General features: G+C 39.4%; 1 protein-coding gene across 1 annotated transcript in view; it reads left to right on the top strand.

The window, feature by feature from the left end:
• Positions 1-2,206: 2,206 nt before the first annotated feature.
• CPA6 (carboxypeptidase A6) overlaps positions 2,207-22,049 on the top strand; it is a 44,833-nt gene continuing 24,990 nt past the window's right edge. Inside the window, exons 1-5 of the mRNA XM_040547773.1 lie at positions 2,207-2,368; positions 16,055-16,179; positions 19,480-19,594; positions 20,561-20,662; positions 21,493-21,597. Coding sequence (XP_040403707.1) covers positions 2,207-2,368; positions 16,055-16,179; positions 19,480-19,594; positions 20,561-20,662; positions 21,493-21,597 — 609 coding nt within the window. The remainder of the gene's footprint in view (positions 2,369-16,054; positions 16,180-19,479; positions 19,595-20,560; positions 20,663-21,492; positions 21,598-22,049) is intronic.

The raw sequence follows: 22,049 nt of genomic DNA, 5'->3' as shown, positions 1-22,049 counted from the left end.
ATACTAACAGTACCAGGTATGATAAACTGCTTTCTTTGTGCTCTCTAGGATCAGGCCCAGCCAGAGCCTGAGGCATTTCCCAATGATGTGTCAAGTGATCAATCTGTCACAGCACCAATATTTTCCCCTTTAAGCCAGGTCTTTCATCACATGAGAAATGACAGATTTGCTGAGCTAATCCAAGACAGTTTAGAGTGACATGTATTAATTCAGGACCATACCTAAGTGATATCAGTTTCTTCCAAATTCCATTACCAACGCGTAACACATGCTTAGTTACTTATTTCATTAAAATCTGTTCTGTATACATGGGTTATCCCAACCCTTCCAGAAACTTCCAATGAATCTTTATTAGTTACTTCACCTTCACACATCCTGGGCAATCATTGCTTCTTTTTACTAATTTCCTTCTTAACAGTAATTTAATACCCGTAGAGAAATGAGTAATGGGAAAGAATATTATTGTTGTATGTGTTATAAATTAAGAGCATCTATTTTTCTTGAACAGATATAGTAGTTGTGTGCTGTAAGGGGCCTACTCCTTTCTGAGTAAGTTCCTGTAAAGGAGGTTCAATTTGGCTCAGAAACAGTAATTTCTCCTAAAATTTTAGAGCTGCCAAATTATAGCAAGGGTCCTTCCAGAAATCTTCCTTTTTAGGCATAGAATTTGCCAACTAAGGTCAGCAGCACCCAAGAAGAGTGGACCAAGGTCCACTTCTCCGGATACATCAGTATTATTGCAGACACATCCTGGAGTCCAACTGGGCAAAAACCTTTAAGCCTATGAAGTCTTTGCAAGGCTTAAGAGTTTCAGGGCTTGCGACTCATCTGCAGGGAAAGCTCATCAGGGTTGAGAATCAAAACTGAAGAGCTCAGACAGAAAGAAGGATCAGAAGCTAACCAATGGGAGCAAATGGTGATTGAAAATAAAAGACGAAAGAATTATGGTGATTGGATAAAAAGGACTACCAGAAAGGGCCAGAGTAAGCCGTTCCAGAATTCAGTGTTTAGTAATAGTGAACCCAAGAACCAGTGCATTTTTCTGAACCACTTACTGACAATACTTAATGTTTACCTGTAAATTACTTAAGAATTCTTGCAACAAAGAGGGTCCTACAAGGTCTTCAGCCACACTACACCAAAGGAAAGATCTGGTGCCTGCTTCCTGAGAAATGGAAGCAGCCTGTGAGCCTTCCTAAGACAGGGAGGTAGGTGAAGGCACACTCGCTATTGTTGCTTCTAGTTAGGCAAGTATCTTCTGAGCAGACTCAGAAGTATCAGGAAGGTAAGAGAGTTCACAGTATATTTTAGGGACAAGCTTCTTCTCAATGCCAAGGGAAATTCTACAGCATAAAATTCCCAAATAATGAGGAAATTGGAGTTACGAAAAAAAAAAAAGTTAAGGGAATTCTGGCTGGGGGACAGAACTGTATAAATAAAGATGCACATGACTTCCATTGGCTCTTGGAAGAGAAGTACTGAATGTCAAAAGTCTGAAGTCAAAGCCTTTAAAGGTAGGAAAATGCCAGGATTAGCATTGGCCATGCAAATTTATTTCAGACCTCTTGTGTATGGCTTGATGTTCTTTTAGCTACATGATCATACCCTGTATTTTCTGTGTTCTCCAGCCTCCCCAAGCTCCATGAGATGGATGGTAGTCATTGTATGGAGCTATTCACTTCCTACTTGCCTGTTAGCAAATTTATGTTCATTGAGATCTGCTAAAGAAAATGCATAAAATGAGCTGCTATTATCTAGAACTTTCTAAGCATGTATGAATAGCTATTTATGTGACAAAAATTTATGAAAGCTTTAATGGTTAAAGCAAAGGGTATGTCCTTGATATGAAAGCCTCCTGTCTTCTTAAGTTCTCTCTCTTTAAGGCATGAGACCACCACCACCTTCAGAGCCTTTCAAACCTACAAAAGTGATGTATCTTTCCCAATCTTACCCTCAAAAACATATCTTATGTTTCTGAAAGAAGAATATTGTTTTGATTTGAGGCAGACTTTCTGTATTGAAGATTGCTTGAATGGTTGTTAGAAGCAATGAATAAAAGTAATTACACAGAAATGGAGGGGAGAGCTAACCCTTTTCTTTGTAAAGGGCAAATCACTTCTATGGAAGTGCATAATCCAGGGAGAAGGTTTAGAAGCATAGTTCCAGTTCGGCTGGCATTTTGCTGCTGCTGAGATAGAGCAGAAGTATGGTAGCTATCTCAACCTATTTACTGGTGCATTGTGCTGCTGTGAGGACCCTTAAAGTGCCAATTCAATGTTCTGTTATTGGCAGTGATAAAGTCATACGAGTTGTTCCTGAGAGTGAGAGGGAAACGCAGATCCTGAAGGCTGCATTTACCAGGCTTAAGGTGAGTTTGATTATTTTCATTCTTCTTTTTCTGAACTTTCTGTAGTGAGTTAAATGTCTTTCATTTGTCATTTTACTCCAAGCTGTTTAATACTCTGGAAAACAGCGTTTGCCCATTAAATTCCTAATTTCCCAATAAAATGGCATAGGAATTAGATTCATCAGGCCTGACAATTTTAACAGGAAACATTTACTGCCTTAAAATAATAAAGGTGCCACACTTGCAAATTTGCTCCTTTTGCTCTCTCACTTCTTGCCAGCATACACAATTGCATGCTTCATTATCCAGCTGATTATTTTACTTAAAACACTGATATTAATTCAAGATATGAACAAGCACAGGAAAAGGAAAAAATAGGTGGCTTTAGTCTGAGAATCTCAAGAGACAAATGAGAATGTCCATAAGACTCACTGGCAAGCCAAACACTTTTTTCCCTAGCATTTTCCAGCAGATATAAATGAAACTTAATGGAGCAAGATCCTACCTGGTGCCACGGTAGCAGCGCAGCACAAGAGCTCTCTGCAGTGCTCTGCTTTGCTGACAGAGCTACCAAAGGCACAGGCACTCTTTCCACAGCAGTCTGGCCCATTATCAGAGGAGAAAGGAGACCACCCGCAAGCACAGCACCAGACCCCTGCAACAGCCCAGCAAGGATTGCTTCATGCACAAGCACTAAGCTTAGGCACCAGGGGAGGCACAAACCTCGTTAATGGTCTTCAAAACGCAGACTAACCAAAGCAAAGCCAGGGAAGTAGCAATCTGATCACTATGCTGAGTTTGTTCCAGGTGCTGAACTCAGGTCCCAGGCTCTGCTATTCACCTGTGTTGGCTCATGCTCTGCCTCAAGGGCAACGATTGACTTTTTCCTGTACCTATGAAGGTAAAGAAGTTTGATGTGCAGCTTCACGGGCAGCACAGACAGAAAAAAGCTAAGTAATTTGGCACAGTGAACTCAAGCCTACATTTGTGTCTTGCTGACAAGAGCTGTGTGGACACAGCCAATGGAACACTTTGGTAAATTTGGCAGTGCTGGGATGTACAGTTTTGTGTCACACCAGCAGTACCAAAGTGCTGGGAGCATGCACAAACCTCTGCTGCTCACTGCCTTCAACTTCCAGCAAACTATTCAGCAGTCTGCAATGAATCTCTCAGTCTCTCTTTCTGAAGCCTCATGTAGATGATTGCGTTCTCACTGAGGCAAAGAATGAAGGTGCGTGTAATTTTATACTCCAATAGTTAACATCTAGGATACAAGCAAATCAAATCTCAGCCTGCATACCAAATCAAACAAAATGAAGATAGCAGAGCTTTTACATCTTCACTGAGAAGCATTCCATCTGTTGGTTATAATGAAGCTTTCTTGCTACTGTTCTTTAAGAAAGTGAGCAGAACTACCTTAGGTCACCCACCCCAGGAGAAGGCTCACTGCTGAGTGCTCCAGCAGGCAAGGCATGATGCCTCACTAGCTTTAAGCAGGTAGGTTGATGCACTCTCCATCACCTCTACATTTCTTAGTGCCATGTTCACTTAGTTCCCCACTCAGGATGCTAACTTTTGTGAATGCTACTCTCAAGACATTCACGTTACATGATAAATCTCACATTTTACTGCAAAAACACAACTTTGTTTCTCACAATGTTCAGCAGAGGGTATGTTTCAATCCTATGTCTTACAGAGTTTTGCACTGTAATGACCAAGTTTCTTAAAGAATATTGTCTTACATTTATTTCTGCAGTGCTTACTAATGTCTCAGGGATACTTTGGTCCTAACCCTCAACTGCGAATGTTACAGTAATACCCCAAAAAGAATAATCATTTCACTCACAATTAGGAAAAAAATCTAACCATAAACCCAAAAAATACATGTGGAAGCTGTTTTTTTCATTAATTTCTTTCCCATGGATGCTGGAACGTGAAGAGGGAGCACATATGTTTTTTCCTTTCTCCTCATATTGCAAACCCTGCAAAGCAAAAGGGTTACTCACCTTCCTGCAACTGTTTCTCATTACAGAGCTCCCTTAGGCTCCCAGAAAGAGATTCCTTCACCCAATTCCATCAAAGTGGGAGCAGCAGAAACTTGAATAAATAATTGCATGCTATAACTCTGAGAATGGGATAATAAAATTTTGGCAAAGTGCATCGGAATCTGACTAGTTAATTAGAAAGTGATTGATTTCATTGAGGTAGTGAGCTGAAGGGAAGATTCAAAAAAAGAGAGTAAAAAAAAGAGAGACGCCCAGTCTCATGAAAAGAGGCTGGGTTTGGCTGCTTTTTAGGTCTTAGGGCTGTCCCATCTGCAGCTGCTTTGCTTCTTGTCTACATGGGGTCAGAAAGAGACACCAGAGGTGCTAACAAATAATGGATATGTTTAACATTAACTTATTATTACCTTCCACCCCCAGAAAAAAAATCTGAAGTTATCTCCTCATAAAGTAATAGATAAAGGGCACTTGTTAGAAGTGCCAAGTATTCACAGTACCAGCAGAAGTTATTAGTGACTTCAAGTCATCAGTGCCTCTGAAGAATCATGTATGTGGAGTTGTGCAGCATCTCAAATCTCCATAGGACTCTCCACTATCCTTCTCCTGACTCCCAGATTTCCAGAGTTGGAAACTGAACTGACAGTGGATTTACCTTCCATGTTTTAAACATGAGCCTTGAAGCACGATGCTGATAATGTGCTCAGAAGAAAATAGAAGACAGTGAAACACATACACACACACACACACACACACAAAAATCACCAATAGTGCAAAATAAGCTGCAAACAAAGCACTGACATAGTCCTAACACAGTCTGCCTGACTAACAACTGAGGGATGAACAGGAGGAGTCATGGCAGATATATGAATTGCTCTAATTACAGGGTACTGGGCTTTGGATTTTTACATTTTAGAGTCTGGAAACCAGAACAAGTTTAAGACCCATCTCCTTTGAATGCATTTTGGTTTGAGCAGTAAATTGATACCAACCTATCATGTTACTGACATGCTCTGTGTGAATCCTTTCGAAACATAACAGATTTGTACCTAAATAATGATCAAATAGAAACAATTCCTCTTTTTTCTTTGTAAGAGAAAGTATTTGAGGAATAACTGCAAGTATTTGGTTTATTGAAGAATCTTAATGTTTTAGTTAAAGCAATTTAAACATTTAACTGAACCTGAATTATGATATGGACTGATAGTATTCTCCCCTACTGACAGGATTAAAAGAAAAGAGAAGACAGTGAAAATAAAAGTTACACCACTTTCATTATTCTTATTGAGAAGGATTCCTGCACTTGGGTTTAAATTTAGACAAATGTTTCTGTACCCTGGCAAGCTGGTGTATGAGAGGCAAGGTATTGTTCAAAGGTGCCAAAAAAGTTAAACTCTATAGTAATGTCAGGGTTAGTCTCCACATTCTTGTTCCAGAATTTCTTTGCATACAACAAACTATCTATCTCCTGATCAGCACTAAGTCATGACATACAGAAGAACAGCTCACTTAGAACTACAGTGTTAATCAGCGATAGAGCTGGGACCTGGACGTCCAATCCTCCAAAATCCTAGGATAGCACTGTGACTATAAGACCACACTACCCAGAGTTATATCCCTAACTTCTGATCTTCACAGAAGGGTGCTACTGACCACATGAAAAAGCAGAAGCAGCATGCCCTGAGTGCAACGTGCTCCATAAGCACTGATGACCACGCTGCTGCAGCTACTGTTGGGTTGCTCTTTTCTTTTGTCTGGCAAGGGAAAGAGGAGACAAACCCTCCTTCCTCAGGCTTGCTCCTCGCTGTGTCTTGTGGAGGGAGTTTGATTATAGACTTGTGGTGTTCTGTGCTTACTCAGCCATTTCCCTCTGCCTTTAAAATCTACATTTATAAGGCATAGTCACTTAGCATTTGTCTCTGGCATGTCTTTCATAACCTAAAGAATTAAAAGGAAAACTCATCTCTGTCCAGTTCACATGAGCATATCCTCCTGAAGGACTTAATCATGAAGTCACTGAAAAGTACTCTGATTATCCTATGACAAAGCAGTGTATTTTGGTGTCAGGCAGACAATAAATCAAATGCAAAGCTACCTACTCCTTATAGCCCACTGACTTGGACAAAGTGAAAACAATCATGAAGAAAATAAACAGACATTTACAAGAGTGATTAATGTATCACTTCACTCATTTTGTTTTATCTGCCTGTTAATAACTGTCCTTACCACTGATATTTCCTGAGTGGATTTTGTCATATGAAGTCTGCTCTAGCTTCTTTCTGTGGCCTGCTAAGATACAGAGACCTCATCTACTTCTGGGGATTCTGTATTTCTTAATAATGTAAAGTGTGCCCACTGTTGACAGACTTGCTTAAGAAAAACCCATGCCAGATAACATTTTAGAAATGTAGGAGAGCATGGGGAAAGTATTGATTTGTTATCTTCTAGAAGGATTTATCTATCCAACAGAAACTATGTGTTGTTTGCCTCACCTGGTTTGGGGAAAAGAAAGAAACACCAGGGAAGTGAGGAAGCAAGTGGGGAGAGCCCTGCCTTCTGCCATGATGCATCCAGTGCTGTTGAAGTCAGCAGGCTGCAAGGTCCATCACTTTTGGGAAGAGGATCGGGCACAAAAGGAGTACTTTCTTCAATGTGCATTTATAGAAACCTGCGCTGAGACTTCCTTGGAGAATGATCTTGGAATTGGCCGTGTGTCTTAATGTGTCTGAAGTATCTTAAAATATGCCCCCACTAATTAACTTGGGCAGCAGTGACAGTCTAGCCACAGTGTCAGTACAAAGCTCACAGAAGAAGTTGGAAGAATACTCGAAGACTTCAGTCCACATGAAAACCTTCTGATCTCAAAGAGGACTGCTCTGCCACCAATACTTGAACTATAAGGCTAACTCATACAGATTTACAGGTGGTATAGCCCCTTTAGACTTTTTAAACTTAGCATCTGGAGCTCCTTAGGATGGATATTTGCCTCTTTAAAAAAAATAAATCCATATAATGCTTACTATAATAAATCCCTTAAACTTGCCTGGAGTGTATAGGCTCTGCTACAGTAAAAATGCCGTTGTCTATACTGAGTGAATAATGGATAATGAATGTTTCATTCCACACATTTAACTTTTGGTTCATGAATTGCCCAAAGGCAAATCACATTAGTCATAATCACTTGCTGAGTAATTTCCACAAATTAGTTTTGGTCTGTAGCTCCATTGCCCACAGTGCTTTGTTATTAATCATTATTATACATTGATGCCTTCATTGGCCAGTTCAATTAACTTGTAGGTGACAAAACATTGCTTTTTTTCCCCAATAGGATGATCACAACTTGTAGACCTGAACTGCCATTAAAAGCAGTCAGCCTTACGGCAGAAAATTTGTCTGCTGTGAGTCCTGCAAAGTTGCGTAAACTTGCCTGCATTCGACAAATAAACTCATCCACAGTAACCAAGCAAAAAGGCAGGCCAGATGTACTGAGTCAGGCTGGCCACCAGCAGCTTGCAAAGCAGCAGGAGGTGGCTGTGCCCCAGCCAGGCACGGCCAGGTCCCCCACGCCCCCCTGCAGCCCCCAGCTGGGGCCACAGCACAGCCATCCCTCCAGAGCAGGCTCTCAGAAAGCTCTTAGGCCTCATGCACTGCCGCATCTGCAGCCGCTTCTTAAGGCAGTATGTGTCTGAGGTCAAAAGAAATGAAGCAGGTGGGGAGACCCCTGCTCTCTTTTGAGGCAAAAGGTCCCGGTTCCTGGTTGTCACTCAGTAATAAGGCAGTGGCAGCGGGGAGCCACCACTTTGCACAAGGGCAAGATGCCATCAGTCAGCAGTACTTCTTGTCTCTGGCCTGCTCCTATGTCAAGCTTCTTTCAATTCCTCTGGGGAAGAAAAATAAGAGCCTGGTAACTCTGTTTCGCAGCACCAGCAACACCCCACACCCTTGAACACCTTTTGCACAGTCCCTCTGTCAGAGACCACTGGAGCAGATAGGGCAGTGAGTATGGCAGGGGTAAACGGCGGTGGAGCTCCTCCTCCAACTTTCATGGCAAGAACATTGCAAAGCTGAAGACCGGTTTGTATATGGTTGTGACAGACTAAAATGCAGCAAATTCTTTAACAATTCAAGTGCATACTCATGGAGTTCTTTATCTTTCTAGTTGCTGATCAGTCTCACGGTTTCTTTATTGATCTCTGCTCTGAAGCATTCATAGGTGCTGATCTAAAATCCTAGGTGCTCTGCTGCAGCCCTTTTCTCCTATAAATATTCTCTCTTTTTATAGATATGAAACAAAATTTTATTCCTGAACCAGAAATACTTTTTTCAGGTTCATTCTTTTCACACCAATCATTTGTAAATTGTTACAGTAATCAATAAATAAAAAGAAATACTCATGACAAGAGTACCACAGAGACCTGAGTATTACAGAACTGCCCACTCTCTGTCCCTCAGGGCTCCTCTCGTCCATCCATTGTCCCTCTGTCCCACACCCTTCTCCAGCGGTTGGCTATTGTCGTTTGTTCTTTCTTGCTTAGGAGACAACTTGAGAAGCCTGTTGCTAATTTATGAGCCCTTTCATGGTTTTAATTCTGTTGGACTTGACTGACAGAAACAAATGTCACATTCCAAAATGCTTTGCAAAGAAACTGGGATTTGCTCAGGTTCTCAGACCCTGCAGATTTCATTTATCTGCTCAGGAATTTTCCTTTGTAAGCATTATTTTTGAAGCTCCACTTCATTCAAGCCTTGACTGATAACTTCTGCTCCATCGGTGGTCTACAAGCACTTTTTATCATATATGCCTGCCTGGAATCAGGGTTGTTTGTATAGGTAGCAAAGAAGCTACTGCTCTGTGAACATTGCTGGCATAATAGAGTCAGACCACTCATTCTTCAGTAGTTTTTACAAAAGAAATTCCTGGGCACAGCCAGGCAGTTTGACTTTGGGAGGAGCCAGCCTAGCAGGCCTTGAAGCCACAGCTCCATTCCCTTTTGATTGTTTTCTAGCCTCTACAGCAGCTGCTTATCCATTGTAATCTCTGAATTGATCCTGTCATTGCAGTTCAGGGAATCAGAAAATATCTTATAGGGCAAAAGGATCAGTTGGCTATAAATCTGATAGTTTACAGCTCCAAAGGCAAACGCTGAAAAAGGCTTTAGAGAACAAAAGTCTGTCTGAAAATGCAGGAAGAAAGCCTGACAGCCTAAATAGAGCTATTCCTACTTTGCAGAAGGACAGAATTAGCCCAGTAGCCAGGGCTGTGTGCGTTTTACTTTGGACATATTACAAGCATCTTATATCTATATAGCCAGATGCTTTAGTTATCAGTCCAAATTTTATTCTAACTCATACAATGGTCAGATATGGGCAGAGAATTTCAGATACAGAGGGAATGTCAGATAACAGCAGAGGTTAAACATCAGTATTTCAGAACAAGTGTCTAGGAAGCTACTTTCCAGGCTCAGAAGGAAAATATTGTTACAGGAAAGCTTTAGTAGAAGATTCAAGATAGAACAGAAGATCCCAGGTATAAAGCATGTGTTGTTCTCATAAGATGCAGCAAGCCTAGACTTTCTGAGATGGGAGAAATCTTCTTCCTCTCTAACTGGTGAGGAAGCCTGAGTCCAAGTTCAACAAAGTCATCAGCACAACTCACATCACTTCAGCAGGAGCAGGATCAGACCCAGACTCCATTTCTCATGCAGTGCAGCAACAACTACAAATTAACCAAGCCAAAAATAGTTTAATAAGAAATGAAATAGAGTTTAGGTTGCTTTGTTTGTATATTTTTGTGAGTCTGCTAAAGACTGCTTCACATCTTTCAAATCTACTTAGCCCAGTAGCATCTGTACTTGTAAGAATGGATATTCAATTACCATATAATTGTGTCGAGTCCTTGCTCAGTGGCTCTCTTGAGGAACAACCAACAAGTTCTTTTCTGCAGTGTAGAGTCCTGGGTAAAATTATATCAGTGTAAATGGAGTAGCAAGATCATTACCGTGTTGTAGTTTCACAAAGATCTGCAAAACTCAAAACCTCAAGCTGTGCATTGTTCCCAGTCTATTACTGCCAGTATTATGACTGCTGCAATCCAGTGAATCAATCCCAATTTATTGGCACAATTATTCTTCCCAGCCTCACTCAAAGCAAATAAATACTGAAAAGCTAGAGCCAATTAAATGTCTAGTGTGCTAAATCAGAAACTTATATTACTTTGCACCAGCAACTAGGACTAACTTGTAAATCCTTCTAGAAAGCACAGGGAATCTCATGCTCACTCGTGGCTGGGCCATTTTGCTGCACTTAAAGGGAAGCTGAAGGAGATTTGCAGCCAGAACTGGCAGTTAAGTTCATCAATTGGCAGGAGTAAGTGAGGATGAAATCATTCCTGATCCTGAAAATATTTGCAGTGGTGAACACATTACAGAGGAGTAGTTGTACTTTTTCCAGGTGAGCTACAACACAGCTATAATTATCTACCCATGTCAGAGTCCATGGGAGTCATTCTTCTTTCCTTCCTTCTTTGCAAATGTACCAAAAGAAGTTTAAAATGTCATTCTGTTGCATACTACATGTGTTCATGCGAGGGGTGTTTGTGTATGTATACATGTGTGACTATATCTTAAGTGTTATGTGATGAAGCTTTGATAGTCAAACTTCTGACAACATTTGTGAGTTCAGAGCAGTTTCCACTTGTGTTCTCTATATTCTAGTATCATATTTCTAACTGAAAACATATCTAATGAGTTTCAGCACTGTTTCAGGTGTTTATACGTCTGTACATGATCATACAGATGTAAATGCAAAACCCGTACATCCTGACAGAGCACACAACGTGCTGTTAGAGCCATGAGCAAAGAGCGTTACTGTTTGCATTACTGGCTGCAAGTTCCCTTTTACAAGAGGCTCAGAAATGCCAAGCCATTTCAGCTGATGGCATCATAACAATAATTATATCCTGAACTTTACAGCTGACAACATTTCTCAAAGGAATCAGAAACTAGAGTCCATGTTCATAGTGATGTTAAGGGCAAGGCCAGCTTTCACACATGCATTGCTGTATACAACTCAATAAATACAAAATAATGTACAGATATTAAAAAAAAATAATAATAATAGAAGTGTAACAAAATTACTTTTTTGTGAGATATAACTCTGATAAATCGTGTAAATGCTTTTGTCCAAATAGCAGATGAAAATCATGGCAGATTTATCCTCGCTAGTTTCAATGACAAGCATTGGTTAGCTCTTTGGCTCTACGCATGATCGTGGACCTGATGAGAGCACTAAGCATTGTCCATACATGCTAAATGAAAAAACAAATTAAACACCCATTTATGAACATGTACTGAAGAACAACTGGAGGCTACTGTCCATGAAAATGCCTTTAAATACAAAGCATGAACTTTGTATTATATTATTTTGTATCATATACTACTTTATACTACTTTTATTATACCAAATGCTGTATAAGAAGCTGTGGAATGCTTTCAATGACTTAAAGAAAAAAGGGAGCATGGGATTTATGCAGTCATAAGTGCATTCCCGGGGAAGAGCAAGGAGACTGCTTTCTTCATGGGCTCTCTTTCCACAGGTGCAGAACTAGCTGGAGGAAAACCTGGAACTAATGAAGAAAAAGCACCCTGCTCTGGTTTCTTTCTCAGCAGGGCAACAAAGATTTGTGTACACCATTTGTGATACATAGGATTATGCCAAGGAAATGTTTGTTTTATTTGAAATTTATTTACATAATTTTAATTTTTGAAGAAATTCTGAATCCTTTTAGCTCAACATCTGAATATTTTTTAAATATTTGTCCCTTTGCCTTGTGTTGATTTTTCATTGTCATACATTGACATAAAGCTAGAAATATGATGAATGAGTTCATTTTTGCTGTAGTTTGGAAATTGTCCAGGTAAAAGCAAATACATTTACACCCTTCAGCTCTCTTTAGCACATCAAGTTAAAGAGAAAGGCCTATATGAAACCCAAAGAGCATCTGCTTTCCTAAGCACAAACTGAATCCCAGGGACCTTTATGGTTGAAAGCAAGGTTGGAGCAAGGTTGAAAAAGGGATGGGCAGTTAAAAAAAGGATGCTTATTATATAATCACAATTAATAATCTCTTACACCTTGTTTGTTCACATGCTTAAAACCCCTGGGAAAAGGTATTTCTCCGTGTGCTTTTCATAGAAACATTTCTTGTCATAGAAAGCAACGCTCATGCCTCCAGTGAGATTCTGGGAAAGACCACTCAGCGGGCATATGTGGAGTCACCACTGACCCCAAGAACAGGCACCCAGAGTCACACCTGAGTGCAGCAGCAGGTGCCAAATAATTGGTCCCGAGTCTGAGCCTGCTGAAAAATCCAGCCCATATTCTGCTTGTTGTCCAGAGACCAAAAACAGCCTGAAACAGCCTGAAACAGCCCATGACCCCCTAAAGGCAACCTGGTGCATGACATGTAGGAAAGGACTTGCAAAGGAAACAGTACTGGAAGGCCCAGTCAAAGGAGAAGAAAATATTTAGGTTTACAGACATACACTAAAGCATATCTCTTTTCCTCTAGCCTCAAGATACTGGGTAAATTTTGTGTTTCAATTATTTGGCTATGTCTTCAGGAAGTTCAGTAGGATTTCTGCATCTGCTTGTTCTGGTTGCTGGAGAATCGTCCCACCACCTAGTGAATCTCACAACCTACACAACGAATAAATGTCTTTTGGTACTGACTGGTACACCATCTATAACGCTGTTCAAAAGGTAATGTGTGATGTGTGGGGACAGGACACCATCAAAAATAGTAGAGAGAACAGAAGAACACCACTTGCTAGCCAGTGAAGAACAGCATGGAAATCCAAGGCATGATTGCTGGAGGAATGATGCTGAAAGAAGAGCGAAGACTCCGATGGAGCCCTTAGCGTCCACTGGAGATGCAATGATGAGGTCTCCTAAAACTGACAGTGAGTAAAGGATGATTGGATATGCTCAGTCCAAACATGCCTATTCTGCAACCCATCTTCTGTTTGTTTTCATGCACAGTCTCTACACCATGCCAAGGCCAAGCTGGAAGCTGCAATATAAATAAGATGTCTGTTGAAGAAATGTGTTTCTTGTTACATGCTTTATAAAGCAAAATCAAGTCAGCAATTGAAGTGCTTCTCTGAACAGCACAGGTAACATCTCCCAGATGAGCACTCAATACGTTGTTTACATTGCAAAGGATAAAAAGTAGAATCAGATGAAACCACACTATCCAAATAGGGAACTGGGTTGAAGAGGAGTGATTTGCATTCTAAAAATGGGATTTCTTTGTCTCACTTCCAGCACAGTCCCAGTAGTGAAACACTGCATTTTTGCCAACAGTTCCTGGTATGCAATATACTGCTGATTTCATCCTTTAAAAGATTAGTTCTGCTTTTGCTATTTCCTTGCAGCCAGTAATGTGAGGGATAGCTAGAACACCTCAGAAATGAAAAAGCTCCATGATGTTGTAACCAATACTGTGAATGTTGGTTTATCTTCTCCATGATACTGAAGAAATTCACCAAAATAAATCCTGAATAACTATCAAGAACAAAGACAAGTTTCAGGTGTATCTCAATTGTGATTATTTCTCGTAATATTTGCAACTTTTATATCTCATTTTGTATGCTTAGGTATTAGGAGATGCTTCAGTTGCACTTAGCTTGTATGTAACAATTTGTTGTTATTTTTATAAGGATGTCTCATGCTGAGCTGATTGATATGCTGTTAGTCCAAGAGCAATGAAGTTACCCTTTGTGCTGAGTATTTTTAGGCATAAATCTTAAAAGTCAAATACATATTCCTAATTAACCATGTGTGAAATCAACCTCGTTGAATTAGGGGGGAATTTCACTGGATGACTATAATTAATCAAAATACGAAAGACAGATAAACTAACAAATGTAAGGTGTTAGCACAGTGAGAGGATGTTTATTTATAAGCTGCATTTAGCACCATTTAATTCATGAGTTCAGTTTGTACTGACCATCTGCCATAGCTGCTGTCAGCTTCACAAGCCTCATGAACTTTGCCAGTCCTGGTGTTAGACTTCAAAAGATGCTGTGCCTACCCACCACTGTCACGTGGATCTCCAGACCATATTGTGGCAGCATGAAACAAAGAGTGGTTTTGGCAGGAATAGAAGACACTGCCCCTGTGCTTGCATTTTCTCCTTCTGATGCAGCAGACATTTAATTGGATTAACTGGACTGAAGTCACTACTGCGGCAGCATCAAGTTCAGCATCAGATGCCTTCCTGGTAGTCAGATTACTCTTACTTACAACCATTTAAGAAGTTGTTGGAACTAAACCTCTGTTACGAGATTGTACTGTCTTCTCAAATAAGGTTCAAAACAAGACTGAGATGTGTTAGGTATTTCCAAAATAGCTCCTGTGGCACAGAAGTCAGGAGCTTTTAAAACCTGCTTTATAAAAACCTTCTTAGAAACCTGGAAAGCAAGTCAGAAAAGGGACACTCATGAGCTGTGTCCATGACTTTCATCAGTGCAGCCTAGCACAGCTGATCACAATAAACCTCAAAGGATATTTATCATGTATTAATAATTTTTAAATTTTCTTTAAGAAATGTGAATACATGGTAGAGCCTACTAAATTATTGTCTTTATATTCAGTACACAAACATATTTGTAAGGCTGGCGGATCTTGACAGATATTTGTTGTATTTACAAAGAGGTTGTTGCTGGTACTCCATTCCATATTCTCCTACTGCTAGCCAGCAGCTCTCAGAAGAGGTTTGGTAACTTGTATTTGTGCCACTGGACTTGCACTGGTTGAGGAGAAACTCTTTTCACCTCCATTTAAGAGTCTGTACATCTGTTGTTGATATGGCTGAGCAGTACACCACCATTTGCTACAGGGTACAGAACACCAAGTTTCAATTCCCTTTTGGAAACTTTCTTAAAAATTCAAGTTCTGGGCTAAAATTTCCAAGTGTATTTCATATTTGGCAACCAAAGAAAGTAAAAGGAAACAAGAAGCATTCCTTCGGTATATTCAAGTATAGATAGCAATAAATAATTGTGCTATAATTTAGTAGCTAGCATCTTTTTTAGAAGATTGTGAATATTTCACTATATTAATCTTGCCATTTTGTCATTTCATTTAAAATGATTGGGTAGATCACAGCTTCCTTCAGAGCACTGATGACCTTCTGTTACTGAACTCTGATCTATTTATTATCAAAAATAAAATGGTACACGTTGCAAACAACACAAGTGCATGTTACAGTTTCCACCTCTCCGAGTGTTCATTTCTTTTACTGCACTAATGACTATAAAAAACACCTCATGAAATAAATAAATAAATAAATAGATAAAGACTCATGGACTCCACAGAAGCTAATACGACAGGGAACGTATAGTAGCCCAAGGAGGAACACAAAGTTGGAGGTAGCCTTTGTTTTGAGCCATTTGAGGGGGCACATTTCTGAGGCCATTCTCTCTTCCCATTAGCAAATCTCCCAGGAGAATTATGGTAAACTGAACACAATAATTCCTCAAAATCTGCTCCATTTCCCTAGGTATTCAGCTGGACCAGCCAATACAGTTTTACTGTCTATACCATGTCTACAGTGTTTGCCTACATAGCTTCAAGCGTGCCATCTCCTGGATTTCCCCACCTACACTGAATACATATGAATTACAGGTTGGTTCCTGCACTACAGGTGGACCTGTGGCAGCCCAGCAGCACCTTCCACATCGTCGAAGGTACGGTCACCGACGTGCGAGTGCCACAGAACACATCCCGAAGTCTGCTACCCTTCCTCCAGCAAGCCAACATCCAGTACACGTAAGCCTGTGCTTCCCGTTCTGTGCATCTCTCCGGAGACCTGGCCTCCAAGGCAGGTCTGCGTCTACCGCACCAAGTGCACTTGAAAATATGTTCCATGTAGCAATTAGACTGGCAGACAGCTAGGCATTGCCAAGAAAAGAACCATTTTAATGGGAGAACAGAAAATCTCCCACAGGCAGGCAGTTTTAATTAAATGTCCTCCTTTGGAGTCAAGCTTAAGTGTTTTCAAAGTATATGAAATCACATCTGTTAAGAGAGGGATGGTAATTACTAATTCTGCAGTCTGCTTTGCCTCTCCCTGTGTTTAGCAGGAGCTAGGCTTGTTTACAAGTATGCTGTAAATGAGGAGGAAAGAGTTCATGAATTATAAAGGAACATACTGGTTCTGTTTTATAACTCTCCATTCCTACTGACCCTATTCAAGTCATATGGAACAAATGCACATTAAGGATCAGATATCATTTACAGGGTTTCTTGAAAACATTCCAGACAGTTTTGAAGTATACTTGTCAAATGATATTTATCAATTTGATACACTTATATTAGACATGAGTGATGATCTTGTCATTAAAGCCTTTTCAGTGAGATGCTTAAGTACATGAATACTCAACGAAGAGTTATTTGAATTCTCAAGCATCTGATGAATAAAGCCCTACATGAGGCTTTTAATACTTATTTCTCAGTGAGAAGATGAGAATGGCACAAAGCATATTGTATATTATATGTGCTGTTATCAAAGTTCCATTTTTATTGCAACTGTGGTCTCCTACTAATTTGTTGTTCTAAAAATACAAAAACAAACATAAGGAAATTATTTATTCAGGCCCAGTAGCTGAAGTTCAGAGCTACTTTCATGTGGGGTTTACACTGCTTCAGTGTTGTTTACATTTAGAAAGGAGATGGCGATTTCTGTAATTGTTTTCCTGTGCTTATAACAAGAAAGTCCCTTAATTACCGTGCCCCAACAGCTGCATTCACTCTTGCTGCTGTTCCTGCTCACAATTATCACCCTTAATGAAATGACAGAAGACCACTTTATATGTGTCATAAATACTCATTATACATGAAGAACTTTATGTAGGTTGCAAAGCAGGGCATGCAAAGGTACGAACTGAGCTAAGAAAGAGCTAAGGGCCTCTGCAGTCTGCCTAAAATTGCATTATGCTGCAAACACTTGGAATACCCTACATACATTTTCCAGAGGACCTCTGTGACACTTGGCACACGAGAGATGTGTGCTTAGGAGGAAGCTGGGCATCATTCTGTTAGGGGCAGGCTGTTTCTTTGTTCCCTCTCTTCATCTTTCTGCTGCCCATTTCGGACTTCTTGTCTGCTTGTCCCAGCCATCAGGACACCTAGCAACAAAACCCTGCAAAGCCACAGATGAGCATGTGCTTGTCCTGAAAAGCCTCCTGAGATCTGTACCTCAGCAAGAGTTGGGAGGGCTTGTCATGAGAGGAGCAGCAGGTATAGTCAGGGAGCAGCTGGAGCAAGGCTGACGTGATGTGCAGCCAATGTCTGAAGACAGGAAGTATGAAGCAGCCCCAATAATGGACAGGGTGACCATCCCTTGTCTGGAAGAGAGGCTTGTCTGTCCCAGTGCTTGACTTTATGACAAGGCAGCCATGAAAATAGGTCAGGCATCAGACAAACCATTACTGCTATTACAAGCTGTCTAGATTGTTAGTTCTCTGGCAATGAAGGCATTTAGGTTGTATTCAGATCTGAGGAACTGAAGAGCCTTTGGATGTTATATACACACACTGTACAAAGTCATTTAAAAGTAAACAAAGATTATCGTACCTCATCTGGAGTACAGACACATGGACAAGCAGGAGTTGTGAAATTAAATCTAGCATTGTGAAAGCAAACAGAGCATGATCCTGGTAGGTACTTACACTAATCAGAATTCAGCACAGCAGGTAAGCATTTCTTTAACATATTAGATGCCCTAACTATTTGAATAAAAACGCTGCTTTAATCTAATTAAAGGCTTAAGTGCTTTACAGTACTGGTCTTACAGTGTATGGCATTTTGCAAGTCAAGACTATAAGTCCTTAGTCTGTTTAATAAAAGTTTCTGATGTAGAACAATGTAATTCTTAATTATACAATTACTTCCATGAGACATTTGAAGAATGCAGATAACCTTTACTTTGATTTATATGTAGATATAGACCTATTGTCTTTGAGGTATCTGCTGCGCAGTTAGTTCGTTTAGGATCTGAGTGAATGCTTTTTTTTTTTTCCATCTCTTTCTGATCATTGCAGCTAATGCCTGTAAGACTTTAAAAGGTCGAGTGTGACCATCGTTTTACAGGAATGATGAATTAATGGTGTGGAGATTACACATTGCTGTGCGCTTTTGAAGTTCCATTCAAAAGGAGGTGGCAATACCAGCACTGCCCTCAGTTTCACAGTGGCATCACTATTGCTGTCAGTGATGATATTCCCAGCTACTGTGTGATGGAGGAGATAGATTCTCCACCCTTTCTGATATAATAATTCTTTTTAGATATCTTCCATATCATATTTTGGGTTTGTATCATTATTTGGTTCTGGAATAAAATAGGAAAGTTTTCAGCTTGAACCATTGTTCCTGCCTTTTGCTCTTAATGCAAAGACTCTCACTTTTTTGCAAGTATATTTGTTACACTAACTTAGTGTTATTTCATGTTTTTCCCAAGCTATTTTAAAATAACCAGCAAACAACTATTGCAAAGTAGATAAATGTAAATAACAACCATATTTAAGAAACTTTCTTTGTCATTTTTTGTGTTTCAGACGGAATAATGCCACCCACCAAATTCTTAATTCTAATTTTTTGCCTCTACAACTTATAGATATATGTAATAGCCCATGCCAGTATGATACTCCTGAGAGAAAGCGTGTACATGCTTTTCTAAGCCTAAAAATATATTTTATGGTTTTGAAACCAATTTTTGAAGATCCATGATCACATAGTATAACTGGATTATAAAAGATGACAACAAATGCTGCTCCATAAACAAATGGAAGTGGTTTCTTCTTCACATTGGCTGCATTATTTACATCATTCTGTTTTATTCACTTAACAAGCTCATTGTGTTTTTTGAAGGCACTGTTTGATTTCAAAGCAACTGGAGTATTTAGTTGACAGCATATATTCAAATAAGCCTCAAGCACTATACTGTCAAAATATAACAGATGAGGTAACATCAGGATGTTTTAACTCCTGCTGTATTTCTTCCAAATGTGATTGTTGTTCTGCTTTAGCCTGTGTGTTCTACTAGTTTTTCAAAAATATTTTTTTACCTAGGATTCTCATATCAGATCTGCAGAAAGCAATAGAAAACCAAACTGGTCTGAAGTCATATAGGAATCGAAGGTCCCTCCCTGGGTATAACTATGAAGTATATCACTCCCTGGAAGAAGTACGTGAAAATTCATATTGCACCTTGTATCTGCTACATCTGCCTCATTTCATGAGACTGAAATTTCAACCTCTGTGCAAGTTATGGTTGCTTGCTCATCTTCAGAAGTGTTCTAAATGTTTGTTCAAAAATAGGCACCTTCTTAAAATATATATATTGTTATGCATTTTTATTCAAGGCATATATTTACATGTAACTATCTTTGACAGCTTTTGAGTTTTGTTCTTAAAACAGGTCTTCTATTCTGATGTAAGAGATTCCACTGAGTGATTAGTCTCACTGATTCATTTCAGTAAGGAATATGAACAAAAGTTTAAGTATTTGCACAAGGTGTCCAAAGACAATTTCAAAGCATTTCGTACAGATTTATGTAGAAGGGATACTGTCCAGAAAGATAGCTGGGTAATCTGTTGATGTCAGTGTATTCACACATAGAATTTCGGTATGCACCAAAATGAAGTCACTAGACTGAGAGTGCAGGGTGTTGTGCCTCAATGAGATCTGATGCCTGTCAAATAAGCAAATAATATAAGTAGTGCTGAATCCTACAGGTGTTCCTACAGGTACTCCTCGCTTACTGAACCTGTTTGCCATCCTGTGTATTGACGAGTAGACTCATGGGTCTCCTTTGTTTAGTCCATTCTTACTGTTTAAAGGGAGCAGCTTATTAGATTCATCAGCAGATATTTGGTGAACAGCTAATGCATTCCAATAATAACATTGGAAAAACAAAATTAAATAAAATAATAGGTAACTGCAGGCAGCATCCAGCCTCTGGCAATAGAGCTATGAGAACCCAATGGTAATTTGATTATGAAAACAAATACAAAACAAAACAAATAAGACAAAAAGAAAAACTACAAGAAAATACAAAAACATACCGAGGACTGACAGTTGAGATTAATAACAGTTGCTTCACCATGAAATGCAAAGACTGAAGCAACAATTTTACTTCTGTATTTGCAGATCCAAGACTGGATGCATCATCTGAATAAAAGTCATTCAGATCTTGTTCATATGTTCTCTGTTGGAAAATCCTATGAAGGGAGACCACTGTTTGTACTCAAGGTAAAGATTAAATAGTCATTGAGCAAACTAAAATCTGGAATTGGTGGCAGACACTTAGTTACTTATATTATGCTATGTGCACCAGAGATGCAGGTTATCAGTGTTTCCTAAGGAAGAGTTACTAAGACCTAAGTATCATTCTGAATGTCACCCTTAATGAAAAAAAGAAAAAAGCTGGAAAACTAAATGCCAAATCCTATTTAATTGGGTTGATACACATGCAGATAGCACACAGCATGTACAATTAGCAGGATTTGCATTTAAGGGACTTGGAAAGTTTTGCAGCCAACCTGTAAAGCAATTCTGCCAGAGCAGGATCCCAGAGGATCCCTCTGGATCCCTTCTCAGCATGTGCCACACACGCATCCTGTTCAGCTATTGAAAAAAATCCATGACTGTGTGTTCTCAATGCAGTATTAGGACCACAGAATTAGAAGGTTTCAACAAGACACCAAAAAAAAAAAAAGTTTAATATCAATGTACTTTCTTTTCATCCACTGTTCAGAATTCCTAAAATTTGATTCTGCATCAGGCTATTCCTATAGCATTGTTTTTCCTCACCCTGCTCCATGTGATAGTTAAGGACTTCATTACTCATGAAAGAGGAATTGACAGATCTCACTTTTCCTGTATTTTTCTTCCATGTATCAGGCTCATTATCTTGGCCATATCAGCATATCATTTTCCTTTGTAAACAATCAGTTTATGTTCCCTAATACAAGGAAATTCAAAATGGTTCAGTGTTTCAAATACTCTGTTATTTTCTCATTATTTTGTCTCACCAATGTCATGAGATCAATTGATATGTCTATGAATATTCACACTTCAAGCTAGGTAAAAGAGCACGACCTTACAAGAAAGCTGTCTGGATAGACTGTGGGATTCATGCTAGAGAGTGGATTGGCCCTGCCTTTTGCCAGTGGTTCGTGAAAGAAGTAAGTATTCAATCATTTAGAGCAATGCGGCTCCTTCAGTTCAATAAACATTTCATCTAGTATATTACTATTAAGAACCATAACTAGCTATTTTACTGCTTTTATATATATATATTTGTGGAACACTAAGTGCTTGGTAAACGAAGCTGATAACGACAGCCAGACACAGCTAGGCACAGGACAAAAATATGCCAGACACATATTGGCAGAGATATGAAGTAGGATTTTATTCCAAGACCTAAATATGTGGAGATTTTAACTCTGGTAATTGTCCAGGTAAATCAGTGCCAGTGTGTACTGCTTCAGATCAGATCAGCAATATCTTTGCTTTAAGGACTTGAATGAAGAAAGACCTTTCTCTTTTGTGTAATTATATAGGAATAGGAAGCTAAAATTGTATACAAATTTCATCTAAAATTATGGATTTTGTATTATCTGAATATCATATGGTT

This window comes from Cygnus olor, chromosome 2, assembly GCF_009769625.2.
Source record: "Cygnus olor isolate bCygOlo1 chromosome 2, bCygOlo1.pri.v2, whole genome shotgun sequence".
In the NCBI taxonomy this organism is placed as follows: Eukaryota; Metazoa; Chordata; class Aves; order Anseriformes; family Anatidae; genus Cygnus; species Cygnus olor.
This window is presented reverse-complemented; position numbering and strand designations above follow the sequence as displayed.